The 23,306-nt window shown below is 31.2% G+C and overlaps 1 protein-coding gene across 1 annotated transcript; it reads left to right on the forward strand.

Moving 5' to 3' along the window:
- Window positions 1–478: 478 nt before the first annotated feature.
- On the forward strand, window positions 479–8,502 carry LOC132757608 (uncharacterized). The gene is made up of 4 exons (XM_060748930.1): window positions 479–911; window positions 1,033–1,309; window positions 7,647–7,726; window positions 8,351–8,502. The coding sequence occupies exons 1-4, from the start codon at window positions 479–481 to the stop codon at window positions 8,500–8,502; spliced, it is 942 nt and encodes a 313-aa protein (XP_060604913.1).
- Window positions 8,503–23,306: the final 14,804 nt, after the last annotated feature.

Raw genomic sequence — 23,306 nt, forward strand, 5'->3', positions numbered from 1 at the left:
ATAAGTAGCGATATCGATGAAAACGAAGGTTATCTGCATCTTTGGCAAGCTGCACAAAGACAAAGCAAAGACAGACACAATGCATTATACGATAAATATATCGAGGACGGAGAAAATGAAGACGAGGCAGCAGAAATGGCCGATGAACGTACTCAGCCGTACAAGGAAAAACTTTTTTTTGGAAAATATCAGTCTTTATTGGAACTGTACTGGTTTCCACTAAGGACAAATACGACTCATCGTAGTATTGTTGAAAAGATAGATGATCTCCGTAATAAAGGAGCAAACCTTTCAACTGCTGTGAAACGGGTCTTAAAGAAGTACAGAAACGATTTTACAGATCTATTCGGCGAGATATTATCTGATGATGAGTCCGCTGAAGAAACTGATAGCAAGACAGACAACGACACAGACTAGATATATCAAGGTATTTGTTTTTAATCCAATATTTAAGTGTTAACCTTTGAACTGTAAAGACATGGCTCCCTGGGAGGATTATTTAAAGAAAATATATTTCGATCCAAAACATCCAGCCAGTTTTAGCGGCCCACAAAAGTTATACAATGCGGTGAAACGGGAGGGCAATTATAATATAGGAATGCATAGAATTCGACAATTTCTACATAATCAAGAATCTTACAGTCTTCACAAACCAGTGAGAAGACGGTTTCAACGCAATCATGTTGTGAGTGCCGGCATTGACGATTTGTGGATGGCTGATTTAATAGACATGGTGAAATTCGCCAACTGGAATGATGGTTATAAATACACCTTGTTGGTTATAGACACATTCTCCAAATACGTTTGGCTACAACCATTGAAATCTAAAACTGGAGAAGATGTGGCTAAAGCGTTTCAGCAAATATTTATCATTTCCAAGAGATCACCTGCCAAGTTAATCACTGATAAAGGTACTTCTGTTTAAAGCATATAATCCAGTGTGTATACACGTGTTTGATAAAAACATATTGTCTTTTAATTTTTTGTTTGCATTAGTCTATTTTTACGATGGTCTTATCGTTTAAATTTCAGGACAAGAATTTCGCACCAAAAATGTACAAGACGTTATGAGAAAGAAGGACATTCGCTACTTCCCTACTCAGAATGAAACAAAAGCATCTACATCAGAGAGAGCTATATTAACCATCAAGCGTAAAATATATCGTTATTTTACACACACGGATGATTATTCATATTTACCGGTTTTGCAAGACATGGCTGACAGTTATAACAAAACCTTCCACAGAACGATCGGAACAACACCGGCCAATGTTGAAGATGTTAATGAAGAAGAAGTGAGATTAGCTACGTATTTTGCTCAACATCCAAGACACCAGACAAAAAATGCAAAACTAAAACCGTTTAAATACAAAATTTGAGATTACGTGAGAATCAGTCACTTAAAGAAGGCTTTTACGCGCGCCTACGATGAGACGTATTCCGGTGAAGTGTTTCAGATTTACAAACGATATTACAGAGGACGATTGCCCATTTACCGACTTCAAGACATGCAACAAGAGGAAACTATCGGAACATTCTATGAGCCTGAATTGTTAAATATTGATATCAATCCAGACCAAACTTGGAAGGTGGAAAAAGTCCTGAGAACGAAAGGAAGGGGGAAAACTAAACTATTGTTCGTAAAATGAAAATTTTACCATAAACAATTTAACAGCTGGATAAACGCTACTGACATTCAATGAATATAATTATATTTGAATAGTGTTTTATATGATAAACTATAACATGTATCCATTTAATCAATAAAATTGTAACAAAACATATCGTGTTGTTATTTATTGTCTGTATTTATAGAAACATTAACATGTTACAGTGTACTTAGTTTATATGCATTCATTTACCAGCATTTTTGAAGACAACTTGTCTCTACAGAGAGATAGCCAATTACATGTAACACTTGTATGATCTGTGGAAAACGGAAATAAAACCCATAGTTTGCTGGATTTAAGTTTGTTATCTAGTGCATTACAGACACGGATGACGCTGATATAATAAAAGTGTATGGTAGATTACAAGACTTAGATAGTTTTATACATACATAGTTAAAATATAGTTGCAATCTACTGTATCAATTGCGCCATTGGAAAGCGCTCATTCGATCCGCGGCTTACTTTTAATAAGCCGTACAGTAAACTGACTCGTGAGTCATAACACGTAATGCTTTAGATAAAAATTTACTACTCATTTAGTATTTATGTTGATATTTTTCTCAACGTACATCATATAATCTTTTGTAATTTTGTGCTAATTTTTAATTAATAAGAGTAAAAAAAACGGACTAAGTGAGTGAATTTAAACTTGATATAAAAAATGGAGGTTTTTCGAATGAGTCGTAACATTATGAACTGTTGAATTTGATAGCAGCGTACAACTGATTTACTTTAATCATGGGTTAACATCAGAATGCATGAATAATTTTTAACGCTTTGCTTAAAGACATTTCTGTCAATGTGCTTACTTTTTTTTAACACGTCGACTGATTTAAATAAAACAGACACTCACCTTCCTACGATTGGAGAAACATTAATATAAAGCGTGCTTTCCTCGGCCGTTGTCTTCGTAGTGGAAAATTACTTAAAATTACCTCATGAGTATTTATAGAATTCATCGGGAATCCAAAAAGTTGCGAAATCAATGTGTCATCGTACAAAACACGGGCTATTATCATAGTATCAATGATTCGTTTTATAAGTTTACATATACATGTACATGTTTTCATCAACCGTACATATATCCTTGAGTAAACGTGTGTACGCATGTATTATACTTACTAGCACCAGTTTGATGACATCAATCATGTTAAATGATCTAGACCTACAGCAAATGCACATACATGTATGTCTAAACATATACAGTCAAAAATCCCTGCACCGGCTGGTATTATGCCGTTTTTATTGTTTGTTTTACACATAATATGTTATCCATTGGGACTAAAATAATATCTTAAATAAAGAATAATGACCTAGATCTAAGTCTACAGTTACACATATGTCTACACATATGCAGTCAAAAATTCCCTGCACCGAGGATGATGACGTCATATATAGAATATAGAGGGATGACCTAGATCTGAAGGGACATGGTTAACTACTGTCCCTAACAAGTGACTCAAACTAAGGCTTATTTCTTCCTAAGTTATTAATGAGACAAGGAAAATGTAATGTTCCTACTGTGTATTGCTAGGCAAGCTGATAGAAGACCAATAAAGAAATTAGTTTGTTGAACACCCGTTAATGGACTGCAGTATAGAATATTGAGTCTTAAGTGCTATCTAATGAAAGACATGCCCTGGCTTGAACTCTATACAAATTCAATTAATTGAATCATCCTACAAGACTTAATTTCAAAATTACAGTACATCCTTTTGAATAGCTTTCCATGTTACAGATCTATTTACTGTACTCGTACTTTGATGCATTAATATATATATTCTGGTGTGTTTATTCATCTCTACACATCTCTACACATTAATTTTCTAATGAATTACTATATCGTTTATTAATAAAAAATGAAATCTATAATCAAATCATATCAGATGTACATGTACTTTAATATTTTCATTATTAAATAATTGTTACATAAAGCCTGCAAATACAACCATTCCAACAAATTCATTTATATTGGACAGAAAGTAACCAAGTTTTTTTTCCATAATCAGGCTATGTGACCTACTTTTTAACATACACAATATTCAGCTAAAAACATTTTTCTATTTTTGGCTACTATGACCTACTTCTGATTTTCAACCAAGATGATCTATGTTCAAACTCGGAGCAAAACCTGTCACACACAGAGTATTAACAACTTAATGTCATTGTCGGATACGTACGGTTGATTATCATGTAACATGTAAAAACTGATAAATGTTAATGGTTCGGCCGTGGGTATCCGACGATGCTAAATGTGGACAGACCACAGTTGACATACGATGGATGACTAACATTCAACGATCTATAAACTCACCCTGAGCCAGCCTATAAGTTTCACCACTGGGACAAGGGTACATGTGTATATACTCTTGATATGCGTGACAGTTGTCTTTGATAATTTATAACGAGTCTACAATTCCCCAACATTAGTACCGCTTGCATGCACAACATTAACTTTTATCCATTAACATTTAGGAAGTGGCTAGCCGTACGGCTAGTCAAAAGCTTTAACTGTACGTGAGATACGTACGGCTATCCAAGACACACTGAATTGTTTAACCGCAAGGCACTTTTTAAAATTATATGAAAGTCGAAATGCATATGTTATTTTAGCTCCATGCTCTGGCTTAATCGTCAATATCCCAAGTACGACGAATTGTTATGGATCGAATTGTAGAGTGGCCGAATCGTTATTTTTACACATTACTGAATCAGGCAATAAACGTTGAATTTCGAAACATGTATCTTTTCAAAAATCTTAGGCATACAAAAGTGAAAGGAAAATGTGTTAAAAGGTATTCAAATGAATGACTTACGAAATTTCTATTTTTCAAAGTCAGAAAATTGCCTAGTTATAAAAACAACAACATTTCCTGTATTAGCGATTTCGAAAACCTAGCTAAACGCCGTTTTCCGTAACTTTCTGTACACAGCTCTGGGGATTTCAACTAAATGGAGTGTAATAACGAATTCTATGTTTTTGGCCTTGTTTTTCATTAATGTCAAATAAAACAGTTATTTCTTTGTAAGAAAGTAATTAAATGTCATTGATTATATGATTCTATACAAAAAATAAATTAATTACAAGGTTTACGCAGAAAATGACTATATTAATAATGGAAGATGCCACTACGACTGTTTTTATTTAATGAATTTTCATTATAAACAATTTATTATTTGAAATTTTTTCAAAGATGTTAAAGGAACATTGATAATTGTTAAACACATCAATTTTCTTCACCTAAAACGGTCAAATATTGAAAGAAAACCCAGAAAAATCATAAAAGAGTATTGTGTACTTTATTATGAATAATTCCTCAGAGCTAAATCCGTAACGTACCGGAAAACGGGGTTTAGCTAGAAACGGTCAATACGCAAATAAATTTTGTTACTTAGCTCCATACTCATTTTGGACAATGTTATTGCATAAAATTAATGTAAATTAGGAATTTTATTTGATTGAATATCTATCTTAGATGTTTCGTCTCATTACGGATTTATATTGTAATATAAATCCGTGGTCTCATATATAATTCTGGCGACTTTACTATATTTGTGATGTAATCATTCATGCTTGCATGCGCTTGCGTGTATGCGAAGTTTAACGCGTAGGTATATACTACGATTTTATCAATGAACTGTTATTTTTCATTTTCTATAAAGGAATGTATTATTTCATGAAAATGAACGATTTGGAACTTTTTAAGCATTAAAACAACTTTGCAAACACTACTTTAATGATGTGTAGTCGGAATGTAAAAGTACTACAGAATGAAGAACTGGTTTCTATAGCGGTTTTTATCCGGAAGTGGATGTTGTTCGGTTGCGGAATAACCTGTAACGCCTGTGGAGATTTAGCTTATAACTCGGTATACATTGCAAGCAATGTATACAAAAATAAAGAAAATTTCCTTTTAAAAGGAAAGGCTTGCCCAGTTGTGCCATCATACCATCCCTTTAAAAACCTCCTAAATCAACTCTTTATAATAAAGAAATAATTATGAAAAAGAAATTGACCTTATATACCAGTAAAAAACAAGGTACCTAGCTATTTAAAAAAAATGTTTCAAAAGGGACAGGTAGGGTAACCCCAAGACTGGACGAGGATCTGTGCCCATTTGTGCCACCAGCGTAATGTTATAGAAAAGAATGACCAGAAGTCCACTGATTATATCTATTGATCAGCACGTGGTAAGGTTAATGATATGCATGGGCTATTTTTTAAAAAGACAAAAATTTTTAAACATGTTCGTTTATAATTTATTTCTTCCTTCTACTTACGCTTTTAACCGATAAATCAAGTAAGAATAGAAATCCTATTTATAAGAACAATCTGGGATTACCGAATTAACTTAAAATAGCTTAGATTTCCATAAAATCACGTCGTCTGATTCCGCAGTGTGACGGAATCGCCCGAATTAACACGATTGCAGCGGAGACCTAGACTGGTTTCACGTTCCACCATGCACTAACAAATGTAAGCAGTAAACCACCTAACCGGAACAACTTTTCCAAAACAATTGGCTTGCCAAAAAGTTACAAGCAAAAGATTTGTAAATTGACGCAATTATGAATGTTGCAGAGTATTGTTACATTGATTATTCAGTCCAGTGGTCTAATGGTATAAGATGATCAATGGTTAATGATACAGGCATGAAAAACTCCAGACATGTTATATTTCCGATCCTTAAAGATCATTCAGCATATTGTTGTGATTGTGGCATTTTTCATTTGAACTTTTTGGCATTTTCTTGTTGGGTGGATATAATGTTAAATCACTCCTAGGATGTGTTGCCTGCTTTTTAACTTTGTCTTTTGACTTCTTTTCTGTGATGTGAAGGCTTCATAACCTCTGATCCCCTTTCAAAATTCAAGTTTGTTTAGTTACGCCCATTGCTTTCCTGTTTAGGGCAATTGTTTTTTTATTACTTGGGGACCATATGCCGCTTTTCATGGAATGGCACGGAAGTGTCAGATTAAAGGTTCTATGATAATCGCCGAAAGAACACATCTGCAGATGTTTCTAAATTCATAATTCTGCTATTTCATGTTAAAATTTTGAATTCTGCTTAAGCCGGTGCTAGTGGAGGGGGTGGGTGTAGATTGGTTTGCCCTTGACAGTACCACCCATGAACGAGCTCAATCAAACCGAGCCTGCATTATTTTCAATTTAGCCGTTTTGGACTTGATGTGGGATTCTTATTTTTTCTATTTTATCGCCACATCAACGTTGTTTGTGCGTGTGGAGGTTGTAAATAGTTTTCTTTATGGGAGGATATAATGTTGAATCACCACTAGGATATGTTGCCTGCTTTTTAACGTTGTCTTTTGACTTCTTATCTGTGATATGCAGGCTTTATAACCTCTGATCCCCTTTAAAAATTCCATTTTGCTTAGTTCCGCCCATTATTTTCCCGTTTAGGCCACACGCTTTGTATAACTTTGGGACCTATGCCGCTTTTCATAGAATGGCGGAAAGAAGTGTCACATTGAAGGTTCCAAGATAACCACCGTATGAATTTGTTGAATACTGCTTTGGCCGGTGCTAGGTGGTGCAGAAGGTAGTTTGCATTTGAAGTACCGTCCATGAACAAGCTCAATCAAGTCGAGCCTGCAACATTTTCAATTTTGCTGTTTTGGACTTCTTTTGGATTCTTATTTTCATTATTTCATCGCCACATCAGCGTTATTATTCTGGTCACATGACAAGTATTTCCCGCTCCTTTTTTAGACGGAATATAAGCTATCAAACATTGTTGAACAGACGGAACGAAACGAAAAGTACTAGAATTAACTACAAAATGGTCCCGCGAACCGGATCTTCGGATATACAGATATATGAAATATAATGGATCTTAAAAACTTGGAAATTTAAAAAGAAGCAATTCAAACAGCTCAGGAGTAGATAAAGAAAAAGAGGATATAAATTTTTTTTGAAAGTTAAAGTGTATAAAACTCTTCCTGAATCTAATGTAGGCAAGTTAAAGAAGTGCAAAAGTCGAGAAAAGAAGTTAAACGGAACAGTCAAGAAATGAAAAAGGAAACAAAGTTTAAAGGTAAATCGAGTTCTTAAATATCAACAGAAAGAAAGTTGAAAGCTGGCTTAATTGAAAAGTAAGAAAAGAAGCATTTGCTTTTAAAAATAATGTCTGGAATTATAGAGTAAAAAGATGTAAAAAGTTCGATTAAAAGTCAAAAGTGTGTATAAAGTTATTACAAGAAAACAAGTAGATCAACAGGTGTTTTAGTAGTGGAGTGAAACAAATAAATATAATCAAAATTCTCTACATCAGAAAATGGCGAGTATACAATATATTAAAGGTGTAAGGACTAGGTTCCGAAATATTTTAGAGTTGGTGGAAATACAAAAGGGTGATGGTCTGTTGGACACAGAAATCGATGAGGAATATTATTTAGGCAGAAAACTAACAAAGTGTCGAAGTGTTTTGAAAAAGTAAAAGACTATTAAGAAAAGGTTGAGAGACAAAGTGAAAAATTAGTGGAATCGATTGACAAAAAAGAAAGCGAGATGATTGAGAAAATTATTAACGAAGATCTTACCTTATGTGAAAAAGCCTTTGACATATGTCAAAATTTACAAGTGTTCACTAAAACGTTGATGCAAAGTAAAGAAAAATTAGAATGTAAAGTTGATCAAAAGTATTACACCTATGATTCAGTGGATGTTCAAAAGAACATTCAACAGTTACTACTTGAAGCTCAGATGAAACAACAAGAAAAAGAAAAGCGAAAGAAAATGTCATCAATTAAGCTTCCAAAGATAGATTTGATCTGTTTTAATGGTGACAAAACAAGATGGACAGAATTTTAGGACAGCTTCAAAAATGCTGTACATAACAACAAATACATATCAAATGTTGAAAAGTTTAATTATCTGAAGGGAATACTAGTTGGTGAAGCAAAATCTGCAGTGACAGGGTTGGCATTAACTATTGACAATTACATAATGGCGGTGGATATCTTGAGATCAGCTCATAAATATTCCAGTCGCTACAAGTGAAGTCAGAATTCGATATATTCTTGATGGTGTTGATCAACATATAAGGAGTTTGGAAGTTTTAGAAGAGAATGTAAACCAGGACATAATAGTATCTATAGTAAAATTAAACTGATAAAAAATGAACGGTACGTACGTTAATGGAAAAAATGTTTGCTTACATTGTAGCAATTGAAAGAGCCATAACATAGCTTCTAAACATAGAGACAATACATCTTCAAAAACATTAAACGCAAGGTCTTTCACACAATCATACAAAAGCAGAAAGTCCATATTACAAAGGACTGATACAGAAAACATCAACGCAGGTGCTAGTTTCTACTTCTAGACAACAACGGAAGATAGTCAGCACCGTCGTGCATCCAATTAAACGGTTCCGATATTGTAATCAAAATCACTGGAGCGATGAGTGTACTACATACAAGACAATATGTGAAAGAAAAGATCGCATAAATAGCAGTTGTTTTAGGTGTCTAAAGGAAGGACATTTATCTCAAGGTTGTAAATCAAACAAGAAGTGTGTGTACTGTGACAAAATGAACGCCCACCATCGCAGCTTGTGTTAAGATGTCAACAGATGTTATATCTTACAAAGCAGCAGAATCTAATACAATAACAAACTCATTTGATGTAAGAAATGATAATGGACTGATGCCAATTAACGAAATGGTTCTTATGCAAACTGTCCTTACAAAAATAAAAAAAACCCAAGTGAAAGAACTGATACAGGAGTACGTGTATTACTTGAATCTGGATCGCACCGAAGCTATATATCAGAAAAATTAGCTTGTAAGTTATGCTTAAAAGGGGAAGGTGAACAAGAAATCCATGTCGTGACTTGCGGGAATACAAAAGCAAAAACAATCAAAACAAAATACGTAAAGGTTGATGTGATGCTACATAATGGTAAATGTGCAAATCACTGCCAATATAGTTCCTTTAATTAGTGGTGAATTACAAAGGAAACCAACATCAGATCTGTATTCTGATAAAGTGAATAATATTCTATCAATTGTACAATTGGCGGACACCATGCCAAAAGAAAGTGAATCTTCATCAATTGAGTTCTTGATTGGAAACGACTACTACCTAGACTTTGTAAATGGTGAAAAGTTAAAACTGGACTTTATTTGCTTTCGTCTAAGTTTGAATGGATACGAAATGGTAGAATAAAGGACACATACGATTATTCAAATGACAATAATTTGCTCATTCTAACATATGATAGTAAACAGAACAGTACAAATAAATTCACTACTAATGCGTTCCAGAATAAAAAAGGAAATTCCAGATGTCCTTTTTCCGGGGGTCGACCTGAAGGCACTTTTTCTGCAACAAATTTACATGCAGAGAGAGGGAGAGCGAGGGATATATAAAGTGTTGGCTGACATAGGGAATAATTCCCCTATCTTTTAAACTTCAATTGCATTTGCGGGTAATATTCCTCTTTCTTTTTATATTGGTTTATTATCTAAGGATAATGTTGGGAATCGATGTTCGGAGTTCTTTGATGAATTCATATACGTATACATAAAATAATATATTTCTTATTCTTTTTAAATGGGTTAGTAATACTGCCATTAATTCAGTTCATTATCCGATATCAGTATGAGTGTTCGCAAATGGTAACTATAATACTGTTCAAATGAATAAATATGCATGATACATTTTTCATTACATTCCTGATACGTTAGTATGATCTTTGCCTTTAACTGTTATTTATGTAGATGACAATTTTTTTGGTATATGGTTTACCCCCGTTTTAATACAGATGGTATGATCAATGACAAAATGGAGGGTAATTAAATAGCGCAAACATTTGTTTTATTTTGTGACAATTCGTTACTTTATTTAATATTTTCATCATACATCAAATTGTTACAATAAAAATATGTAGTAAATAAACATCAAAAATAAGAAAAAAATAAGCAAAAGCTATCTTAAACTGATATTACATGTAATATTATATTTTTTTAAGCTAGTAGTAAATACTAGAAATACTAACGCGAAAATATAATATTTATTGTGATAAAAAAAAATAATAATTGATATCAACAATAAACAAATAATAACAATAACAATAATAAAAATAACAACAATAATAATAAAATAATAATAATTATAATAATAAAACTTCACAGCTCATATAAATATTAATAACTGACATCAACTCATATTTCACAATAAAAATAAATATTTTATTTATTTTCCCGGATGATATTAAAATGAGAAAAAAATAGTTAATATCAATTATTTTTAGTATAATATTATACCATTTTTCTTATTTTACTACTATGCTTTAGAAGTCTTTAAGAAAATATCAGAAAACATTTCCCTTTAACAATATAGCTGTTATATTTACCGGGATGTGTTTCCAAATTACCCATTAACTCAGTATGGGCATAGAAAAGTTGTTTGAAGTGGCAAATAGGTGAAAGATAAGCACCTTTGCTTTCCTTCTAACTTTAAACAAAATGAACAGGTAATTTACTCGTAAAGTATATGTAAAGCAGTTAATATAGCATTTAATGATAGGAAGATTTACTTTTTACTTTTATTTTTTTTAATTATTAATAAATAAACAAATAAATAAAGGGATGAATAAATAAGTTAATATAAGTAAATACATAAATAACTATATGAATAAATAAACAAATTAAATAAGTAAATACATGAATAACTAATGAATAAGAAAATAAATAAATAAATTAATTAATTAACAGCAAATAAATAAATAAATAAAATGAATAAATAAAAATAAATTAATTAATGAAAGTAAATACATAAATTATTGCTGTAATATAAAGTGATTGAAAGGGGACAAAAACATCAAATGGTCAAAATGCAATAAAAATGCCGTATTTTAATATTGATTATTTATGCGATGATGTGATGATAATCTATTGTTTTAATGCTGAGTTAATATCATAATTATATAACCCGGTTCAGAAAGAAGACCGAGTTCATTCAACCAAAGTTTTATTTCAAAAAGACTTTTGTGTAAAGTGCCAATTCAATGTTCTAAAATAACTTTACTCAAAGAAGTTGCAAAACTGATAAGCTATCATTCTAGGCTAATCGTTCAATCTCTAGTTGTAAAGTAATGTCCATTTTACAGACAGTCGATTTCACATTTATCATTTCTCTAGAAGTCAATAAATTCACTGACCTAAAAATGCTAGCACTAATAGTCAAACCGCATTACGTAGAAATAATGTAAGTTTAGGTTGATAAGTTACACAATTTGTAAGTTCTACATTATCTTCAGGTATTTCATTAAAATGAATAAATGCGTTTTAAAAATAATATAATAAAATATACATTTCTTACTTTATGATAAATATTATGTCACACAAGTTAAACTGAAATAAAATCAATCAAAAGAGACAATATTGATACATAATAGGAAATGAAACTGTTATTTTTATCTAATAATAAAAGTATCTTAAAAATTGCTTTGTTATGACAATTATTGTCCTAAATATTTTCAAAAGTATTTTCAATGATATGTTTTATTAGATCGTTTTTCCCCATGTTATTTGTGTGTTTTTTTCTTTGTTTATTTTATTGTTGATTTTGTTGTTTTCTTGTTGTTTAAAAAAAACAACATTTAACTTGCAATAAAATTTATGCATAACAAAGAAAGAGCTTAAATTTTCAATTTTTATCATAAAATTTTATGCATTGTTACTGAAACAAACACAAAATAAGACAAAGTTGAGGTTACTAAACATTAATCGAATGTAATAAAAATAACTAATAAATTTTTTATGGAGAATCCTGATCTCATATCTAATTCATTATCGAAAATCAGAAACAAAAATAAAAATGAATTTGAACATTGAAACATATCAAACATATTAAGAAAAAGATGTTTATCAAAGAAAGATATTGGATGTTAAAAGCAAGTACCAAATTTTAAAAATGTTAAAGGCACACTATGTCCAATAAATCTATAAATATAAAAAAAAAACATTACATATGTCAAACATGTGTCCAATAATGTTTAAATCATAGATTTAGATCATGTTAGATGTTTAACAGATGCTGAATGTATTGTTGGATCTGAGTAATGTGTCGTAAAGGTAGCTAAATGTAAACAAAGTAGTATTTTAACTTCCATACGAAAACTTATTCAAAATAATTATATCAATCGCAAAATTGTTCTATATGGAAAATGAGTGAGTACTGTTTCTATGAAACGGTAACAAGATACCAACCATCAATGGAACTAACTGCATATTTGAGGCATGGCGTCCTTTTAAGTATTTGATACCAAAGATTATGAAAAACCAGAAGTTTATTGCACAATATGTCTCAGAAATCCATAATTATCAAATATTGTAATATTGAGCAATATTATATCACACAAAACTAAAAGCACTGATTTACTATTTATACTACTATATTTATATTTATACTATTTATACATATCCCGGAATAATTAAGCGGAATCATATAATGAGTTTGATTCTTTAACAAAAACCGATAGTTGAAATATGATGAATTGAGAATACCAAACTCATTTCAGCAACTTCAATGTTAAATGTTTATGTCTGATATCTTCATCGCGCATTCAAAAGTGTTCGCATTTGTTCCGAAGCATCACTTGTCTAACTTTAAACAGTATTTTATGGTTACTCCTTATTTGACGCCGTTTTTTTTTTATTAATATCCACTATCATCTTATTGATTTGTTGAATGTCAAATCACTTTTTCTTTCTTTTTTTTAATCTGAAAAATAAAATGTACAATTTCAATGCATTTTCCTCATCAAATTCATTGCTGGCTTTAATATAATAAAACAAGACAAACATTTATTCAAAAGTTTAAACGATCAAACTGCTTGACACAAATGGAACACATGACTGTATGTATTTTATTGGAAACTAATCACTCACTTAAGGACTGACAAAATGTGTATGTATCACATACTCAATCTGAAATATTCATTTTTACCCTCTAATTTGTGTGTGATATAGGTCTTAGAAATACATGTGATTTACATTTTAAGCATAACGGGGTTTTCAAGTAAATATAATTTAATTTATTTGATTAAATGCAAGGATTAATAATGATTTTAGTATGTTACTTTTCATTCATGGACAAATTGGAACGAGTTAAAACAACATGTATGGATCATTATAATTAAGAAAAACAAACATTAACAATAAAAATTTTATTAATATATTAGAAATAATTTATAAAGTCTTATAACATGCTTAAAGTTATTATGCTTGTTTAAGTTTTAAGAATGTTTTTGTACAGTACAATAAATGTAAAATTGTAATAATAATAAAGTAAGAGCAATTGAATTACAACAATTTAAATTATCGATATGATTCTTCAATAAAAATGCATGGTAAACATTTGCATGACAATGAAAGAGAGGTACCTAGACTAAAACAATAGTTAAGAACTGCCTAATTAATTTCTTATGAACTAAAGTTAATAATTCTGTGATGTTAAAACCAATACAAACAGGAAAATGTTATAAACAATGCATACAACAACACGAAAATTGTGAATTTATATATACCTGATTAATTAACGAATTCCATACTTCTCGATTGCCTCTCGATTACACTTCTTTCTTGAAGTTTAAATAATCATTGTTTGTTATGTTCGAATCACTGTCCTTCAGTGTTATATTACGTTGTTTTAGTACACACTTACAGATTTTACATAACACATATGTACTATTCCTTGAGACTATTTTCTATTTCAACGGGCTGATTCTCTCTTCTACTACAAAATTAATGAGCAGATGTTGAATAACCGAGCGGTCAATCTTAGTTGAAATCTGCCATTATAAAATGCTGAATCCGTTCAAAACATGAAATACCCAATGCACAGTCGTATAATAGAAGATGTTTTATCGGTCTGTTTCCAATTTTAATCTTGAATGTACTTGGAATAATAAGACAAAATTATTATCGTACATTAAGCACAAAAAGCATGTTTATTTTCTCAAGATTAATAATTGGTATGATTTATGACATAGTAGAACAACTTTCCTTGTGTTCTATTTATAACTAGGAAATTCATTAATATAAATGTATAATAAACATCATGTTAAGTTTATCGCCTTTTTATCGAAATACCGGTATTGTGCTCGTTTCATGGAAAACTGATTAACTGAATTCTTGTATTTAACAAAGCTCTTAACGTAAATAAGAGTTCCTTTAGTACGGTATTCAATGTCTTGAAATGTGCTGGAAAAATAAGTGTATTTAATAAGATATTTCAAAAATAAATGTATACTTTTTGGCGTTATCGAGTTACATTGCAATAGTGTGCACGTCTTTTGGTAATATATTATTGTATTCAAAATTCGAGTATTAGTAATACGAGTATATGTACTTGCATCTACTACATAAAGAAATATGACATGTTTTTATATTCAGTTATATTAAGTTTTCCCTTTGTTGATTATGCTCTGTATCGTTCTGTTATGCATTTTTTTCTATAACAACAGCATACGTATTATATTTACATTGTCGTTTATCTGTTACATATACGTTTCTCTCACAAACCTTTTTCCTTATTATATCGGCTTCTTACGCAAACATTTCATCAAATTGTGTGCAATTAATATAATTGTTATAGTCTATCTTTAAGTTTAGGACACGATGGTGGTGGAAATTAATATATTGTTTTAAAATGTCTTTAAATGATTGCACAATAATTCATCAATAAGAAATATAAGAAAAATATTGTTTATAACTATCAGAATTTACTATTTATTGTTTAAAAACTCTGTTCGCAGGATTCTTGACCAGATTGCGAGTGTATACATATAAAAAAACGCTACTTTTATATTTTAGTTTCCAGAAAAAATGTAAGAATCTGACCGGTGTAAGAAAGTGACAAGGGTAGAACAGTTTTACATAGCTATGAGGACAGATTTAATTTACATAGTTTGCGAGATTCACTTTTAGTATAGTTTTGTGCTTTTGAGGGATCTATCCATTCCAAACATTACAGGAAACCTAGCAATTTTATGTTTACAGTTCTATTGTGGTTTTTGTACTACTTTAGAAAGATAAAATATTCAGTAAAAGACAAAATAAAGATCTTCTAACAATAAATTTACATTAAGAAATGGATAAGAAGGGCTAAAAATAAACAAAGTATGTACCGTGTAAAACCTTGCAATATTGTTACACGTCCGTGGTCGAGAGGTTAGAGTCGATGACTTCTAATCCAGTTACCTCTCTGGCGTGGGTTCGATCCCCGGGAGATGCTTTGGTAGTTTAGCACGGAGGAAGGTAGTCTAGTACTGGTGAAACTATCCAGGAACGATAGTTAGGAAAGTACCCGCCTATATGACTGGACTACTGTTGGGAAAAGGCGTAAAATGAAACAAACAAACACCGTAAGTTCGACATCTATTAATACAAAAGGAAACAAGTGGGTATCTAAATAATGGAGCAATATGTTGTGACAGCTAAATAACCAACGGTCTATATATATATAAAATATTAAAAATAAATAACTAGTATAAGAATACGCTTAGTAAACTCAATCTTAGAACATATCATGATTATTTCATTTACAGAAAATCAAGACATTAATTGTACTTATTGAGGATCCCTTTATGAATGTAATTATTAAGAAACTTTGGATCTGGCAAAGCTACAAGCTGTTGTGAAACACTTAATTTATTCAAGCTTTATAAATATACAATTCCTATTTGTGTTTTTGCTTCTTTTAAATTACTTTTTAATATAATGACGAAAAGCATTAACTGAACTGTTTATTCTACATTTCACTTATGTGCGTAATGATGAAAAAGATTAACTAGATTTTGTTTATCGTAAACTGGAAACATAACCCTGCTCTATTATTTTTTTGATTACAGACTAGTGTCAAAGTTATTTTGAACACACACACCGGAGAAAAACACAAACAAAATCGCTATTTAATATTTTGTGAAGGCAAGTACAAAGTAACAGGAAATGAAAATAAAATAAATGTCCAATTAATATCATTACAGGATTTTGACAGTCAGTTACATTTGTAATGATAATATAATTACATTAGAACTTAAATTAGAATAATATGTTAACACTGTCACATTATCTACCATGCTGCTGGCATGCCTCAATTAAGATTTACTTTACATATACTGTATATATACGAGTACAAAGTGTTTTATCAACTCTTTATGAGCTTCGTACAGATATTTACGGCTATAAGATAGTTTTATCAAAATGTAAGATAAGAAATCAAGAAACAAGAAATTTATGTATGTTTTTCCAAAGATAAACATACTACTAAAACTCGTTTTAACATTTGTATTAAGGCCAGTGTTTTAATTAAGAATTGTTAAACTGTTTATCGATATTGATACACATCACGGTTTGACAAGATGTTGCAATAACCATTAGTACTTGCTATTTTTCTGTTTGTTTATTCAATATTTTAAGTATTTTCAAAAATATCTGGCAGCCACACTAATAAATGATTCCTTCAGGTTTCAGAATAATTCCATCTTAATTATCCGACATATATCACAGTTCACAGTTTGTATATTAATTTTGTATATATATATATATAATAAGGTGACTTATAGGTCCAATGGGCTGGGTGTTTTTGTATGTATTCTTATAATGTATGTGAAATAATAAATGCACAATGTCACTATAATAAACAATTTACTTACTTTCTTACTTACTTATATCAAACTTTTGGGGCAAAATGTGCAGTTAAAGCATTTAATTACAGGTCACACTACTAGTGTCATTAGTTCAATCTCTTGAATTGTTCGTGAACTGCAAACTCGCTCAATACAGATTTTGAGTCAAACTCGGCCTATCACATTTTAGATTAAAAGAAACTATTCATCTTTTTTCTCTGGAAAAAAAAACCTTTTATCTACAATGCTATGCACTTTAATTGTTTATGAAGGACTTTATTCCAATAATAAAACATAAGTGTTTAAAAAAGCTTGGTTTTGAAGAAAATGCTCCACTCTACTATTATTAAATATTAAACATTATCAGTAAATTATTATATATATCAAATGTGTTATGATCGTGATGGGATAGTACATAAGTTACGCATTTACGCTACAATTACAGAAAGTTTAGGTCAACTACAGTCAATGCCTTATTTACACCAGGTCAGAAGAAGAATAATTAGTACATGAAAACCGATTATGAAACAGTTAAATTTAAGTATTTGACAGTAGTGTTTATGACTTGTATCATTGTAAAACGCCTTGATATTTACAAATGTCCTTATGCACCGTATCAACCATAAACTGCATGTTATTCATGACATGTACTCCAACACAATATCGCAAAACAACGATCCTACATGAGTAGTTGGTTTAAATATCCTACATGGGCGGTTGGTACAAGATTCATTTAATGTGAAGAAAGAAAAATAATGTATCTATTGTGAACCTTGATTTGAAAGTTTCTTAACCTTTACGATTCAGGACTCATTTATGCTATTGGTATATAGATATATGTTAAAATATTTATAAAAGTTCTCAAAGGCACGGATTTGTTTTTCGCAAATCGTCCTCTGATGAATTACTAAAACTGCGTTAATTGAGGCAATATCTCGTTTTGCTATAATCATTGAAGCCAGTTTGACCCTCTCGTGACCCTTGTTTATACATTACAGCCTATTCCTTTACTACCACTTTTCTTTCCACGATAATATTCACAAGCATGTTTGCTTTAATATAATTGAATAGTCACATTAAAAAAAACAGGTTTTATTTGATTCTGTTAATAAAGTTATCAATATTTCTATTATTTTATCTTTTTTTTATTTCAAAGTAACAACATATTTGTGTATTATGATTTATACTTATATACACATAAAAACTTTCAACAAAGTATTTTGTCTTCGACACTATTATTGACGCAAAAAAGAAAAAAAAATACCTTAATGGTACAAATTTGTTAATTTTGTGACCCCTATCGGGGGCACTTCTGATCCTAGATGCATTATTTGCAGAACTAGAATCTCACCGTATATTTAATCAAAGATATTATATATTCGATCACTGACGATCGTTCAGCACGACATGCAAGTGTTTGGTACTTTAAAGTCTTAAGTTTCTTTGATTTCCTAGTCGGGTGGTTCCAATATATCACTTAAATGGTGTTGAATCACCCATAGTATAAGTTGCCTGCTTTCTAACTTCATCCTTTCTAACTTCATCTTTTGTCAGCTTATCTATGTTATGCAGCCTTCATTACCTTACATCCTCCTTCAAAACTCCATTCAATTCAGTTCCGCCCATGGTTTTTGCCTTTAGGGTACACGCATTTTTACCTGCCGCTTTTCATGGAATTGCACTTACTTGTCCTATTGAAGGTTCCATGATAAAACGACATAATTCTGAACACATATGCGGATGTTTCAAACTCTGAACATCAAAAATTCATCAGTATCATGTTTAAATGTTGAATTCTATTAAGGCCGGTGCAAGGGGGCGTGGACGTTGGCTTGTCAAGTGCCGTGTGGCAGTCCCGTACTTCACTTCATTGTTGTTATTTTTCTGGTCCTTCGGGATCATTGATACCAGCGCTAATAAATTTTGAAAATTGAGTACCGTTCAAGCCGGTGTTAATGAGTATTAGGGATGTTGCACTTATTCATTATTCCTCATGTACAGACTCAATCAAGCCGAGTCTGCAATTTTATGTAATTTTGTTGTGATTAATGCTTCCGAGGGATCCTTTTGTTTTCAGATTTTTATACTTCACAACAGCAAATGTCAGCTGTAAACTGTTTGCCCCGTACTTCACATCAGTGTTATTATATTTGCCTTGGCCTTTGGGTTCATTGATAACAGACTATTAAAATTTGAGAATTGAGTACCGCTCAAGCCGATGCTAAGGGGTGTGATGGATGTTGCACTTGTTCATTATCCCTCATGTACAGACTCAATGAAATCGAGTCTGCAATTTTTATGTTATTTTGTTGTGATAAAAATGCTTCCGAGGGATCACTTTGTTTCCAGATTTTTTTGAATTACAACTACCGTCCAAAGAAAGGCACACTCAAACCGAGCCCGTAACATTTTCAATTTTGCGTGTTGTTTTCTCTATTTTACTGGACAATGTCTCATGCCCAATATCTAAATTCTTCGCAAAGGACGACTTTGACGCCATCTTTCCTTGTTGATCTTGTTTATCATATTTTAACTGTTTTTCTATATAAGTCTTTATAAACTGAATGGCCCAGCGGCAGCTAGTTTTAATCATGATTATCAAAACAGATGCAGAGGACAACAACGTTATGCTTAATTCTAGCTTTGTATTTTCATGGGGATTGTCTTCGTACAACATGTACATATTTTGCATTATAAGTCCATATACATTAGGTGACCTCATGGGGCGTCCGTGGCCGAGTGGTTAAGGTCGTTGACTTCAAACCACTTGCCCCTCACCGCTGTGGGTTCGAATCCCGACAGGGACTTTGGATTCTTCCATGTGAGGAAGCTATCCAGCTAGCTTACGGAACGTCGGTGGTTCTACTCAGGTGCCCGTTCGTGCCTGAAATAATGCACGGAAGGGCACCTGAGGTCTTTCTCCACCAGTAAAGCTGGAACGTCGCGATATGACCTATACTTTGTCGATGTGACGTAAAACCCAGAACAAAACAAAAGTGACTTCAGGGGCGGGACAAGTTTTGATCTCAGCGGGCATAAGATATAATAATATTGTAGAGCTACAATGTGGCATAACAGAGTGGATAACACGTCGGACTAGTAATATTATAATCGCTAGTGTGTTGGTTCAAACCCGTCAGTGGCAAGACGTTGTTTCCTTTAGCAAGACTCTTTACACTCTTTACACGGTATTGTTTTGTTCACGGAATGTTGTCTATACGCATATCTATCCTTCACAATCGAACTAAAATAACGTAATACTCATTAACTTATACTTCTTGTTAAATGTGTAAGTACTACATAACAAAGACTTAAAACTGTTTTTTCCTAAAGATAATCCATTTAGTGGTTTGAGATGAGATGTTGTTCAAAGAAATTGTCGATAACTACGGCCGATACCTCTTTGCATATTGTCAGGTGATGTTAAAGCAAAATGTAACATATTAAACAGCTTAAAGCAGACGTCTCTTTTTATAAAATATTTGTTTGTATTGGAGCAGTCCAAGTGCTCGCTTATCGGACCGTTGACGCCATTATGGAAAGGCCCGTTGACACTTACAAAGTATAGTTAGAACCTACGATGTGTGTCGTATTAGTAAATGTATTACGAAATATTCCCAATACTGGACTGAGAAAACACATTTTCCCTCAATATTTAAAGGATGGGGAGGATTTACATTTTTTAAAAATACACTATTTATCATCAAATCCAGAATTACTGACGAAATTCAGAAAATGAAAGTGAAGAAATACTTGACTAAATATTTTTGCAAATCTCACGGCGTATAGTCTGTGTAAAAAAATCCTTGTATCCTTAAACACATATTTGTTTGAACGACAAGTAAGTTTTGATACATTTCCATCGTAAAAGAGAAGACTGGTAAAAACGGACTTGTTATTTACACTTACAATTGTTATATTGAAATATACATGTGTGCACACCATTTCATAATAATGTAAACCACCTTTATATCATCGCCTTTCATTTTTTTGTCATTTAGAAATGTTCCTTAGTTATAAATTGGATATCATTTTTCACTCGTACATTTATCATGTATATGGTTTATCACCACAAAATTCGAAATACACTGAGTCAGGAAAGTAATCATTGCTGAACTTAAAATTAATATTCCGATTGAAAATTGTACAGAGCACACATGTAGATTCAAACTACATCATTGTTATATCTAACTTGATTGATAAACAAAGATGTTTCTTCGAAAGATGAAATAAATAAAGATTTGAGTCTGTAGATTTATAGTAATTTATTAATCTATGATATGCAGATCAGTCACAGTCTGAAGAATATTACTTATAACATTCATATTTACAGAATTCAGCAAATAAATAATAAATAATTTAAATTTTGCAAAATCATATACAAACTATAAATTTGAATTATATAAAAACTTGAAGCATTACTTATTCAAACCCCTAGAGAGGTGTGTTATAATGTTGTTTTTGTTTGTGTTTTGTTCTTTTACTATTTTAAGGGGGGGGGTCACTTTAAACAAAGGAGAAAATAACCAGTGGACTCACTTTGTGCTGTGGAAACATGAAAATGTTGCCCACAAAGATCCCAAATACAGATAAGTCATACAGGGGTTATCATGGAACAAATAACTAATATTGCGAAACAGTGAAAAACTGGCATAAGATGAGCACATTTTTCATTTGAATCACTGAAGGTCAAAAGTAGAGGCAATATCTCGGGTAATTATCAATACTCTCGTTATTTGTGCTGTAAACTCGATTTGACCCCTAATTTAATGTTTCAACGGTATGGTAATAATACATGCGGATAAAGGTTATTTGATTTTAGTTTGGGGGGGGCGCTGTTGATGTTTTTCTTATTTATTTACTATTTATTTACTATTTACAATGTTTGTGTTTTATGTTTTTGAAAAGCTTTCATTGATGCTCTATCTTTATTCGTTTAACAATTATTTATACATTTAAAAATATTGTAAGGTTTTTATTTCGGCAGTGTTCATATTATTTATCTGATCTCTAATACTCACTATCTGTGTGATTTACTCAAGTAGTTTTATATACTTTCCATTAAAGTTTGTAATGATATATTGTTACACAGTGAAAATTATTTATAATCACAAATTTCCTTTAATTTACTAAGATTGCTCTCAAAAAAATATCGTTAAAGGAAAAATGTTTCCAATAACAAACTCAGATAGTAGGAAAGTTATAATCTATAACTCATTCTTATCTTTTTATCATTATCATTATGATTATTTTATGTATGTTATAATCCTGACGTATTAAATTGTCTGATCACAGTGATATATTCAATAAAATTTATAAAAGATATATCGTAGAATGATTTTCATTCTGCTCCTTACACTTGTAAAATCATTAATTAAAATAACGATAAGACTTTTTCATTCATTTAATGAAAGAAACAATTAATACTAGATACTGCATGTTTTATGTTGTATAAATGTATATTATTACTCAGTAATCTGCTCAAAATGTTCAGTTACCTTCAATATCATGTATCATGAAATATAAAAATACTTCTTACATGTAAAGCGAAGACAGAAACGAAAGTCATTTCATATTGGAACAAAAGGAGGTGCTTTACAAAACAACAACACTTATCTATCTTAGGAATTATTTACTAATGATTTGCCGATAATGTAAATTAGTCAATGACCTGGCATGTAATACGAAGTTACAATAATCATTATTGTTTAAGCATGCATAATGTAATTAGCGTTTTGCGATTTTTTATCTTTCAGAAGTCAACGGGATCGAGATTTATAAGTGATGAGTGTGGAATATACAGTTATTATCAGAATTACACAGAAATACATAAAGATATTTGAAAAAAGTAATGTACGTGTAGTCATTTACTAAAAATAATTTGGTTAGTCGACAATGAGAACATAATTAAATTAAGAAAAACTTATATTTACATATATTGTTAATAACTCAATGAATATAAACGTTATAATAATAA

This window comes from Ruditapes philippinarum, unplaced genomic scaffold, assembly GCF_026571515.1.
Source record: "Ruditapes philippinarum isolate M1 unplaced genomic scaffold, ASM2657151v2 ctg17247_1_1_1_1, whole genome shotgun sequence".
In the NCBI taxonomy this organism is placed as follows: Eukaryota; Metazoa; Mollusca; class Bivalvia; order Venerida; family Veneridae; genus Ruditapes; species Ruditapes philippinarum.

Excerpts from the sequence above, each read along its gene's own strand:
- LOC132757608 (XM_060748930.1), top strand. The coding sequence starts at position 479 with ATGGCTCCCTGGGAGGATTATTTAAAGAAAATATATTTCGATCCAAAA. Across the intron at positions 1,310-7,646 it reads GAAGAAGTGAGATTAGCTAC|GCAAGTTAAAGAAGTGCAAA; the intron begins GTATTTTGCTCA and ends AATCTAATGTAG. Across the intron at positions 7,727-8,350 it reads AAAGGAAACAAAGTTTAAAG|TGGATGTTCAAAAGAACATT; the intron begins GTAAATCGAGTT and ends CCTATGATTCAG.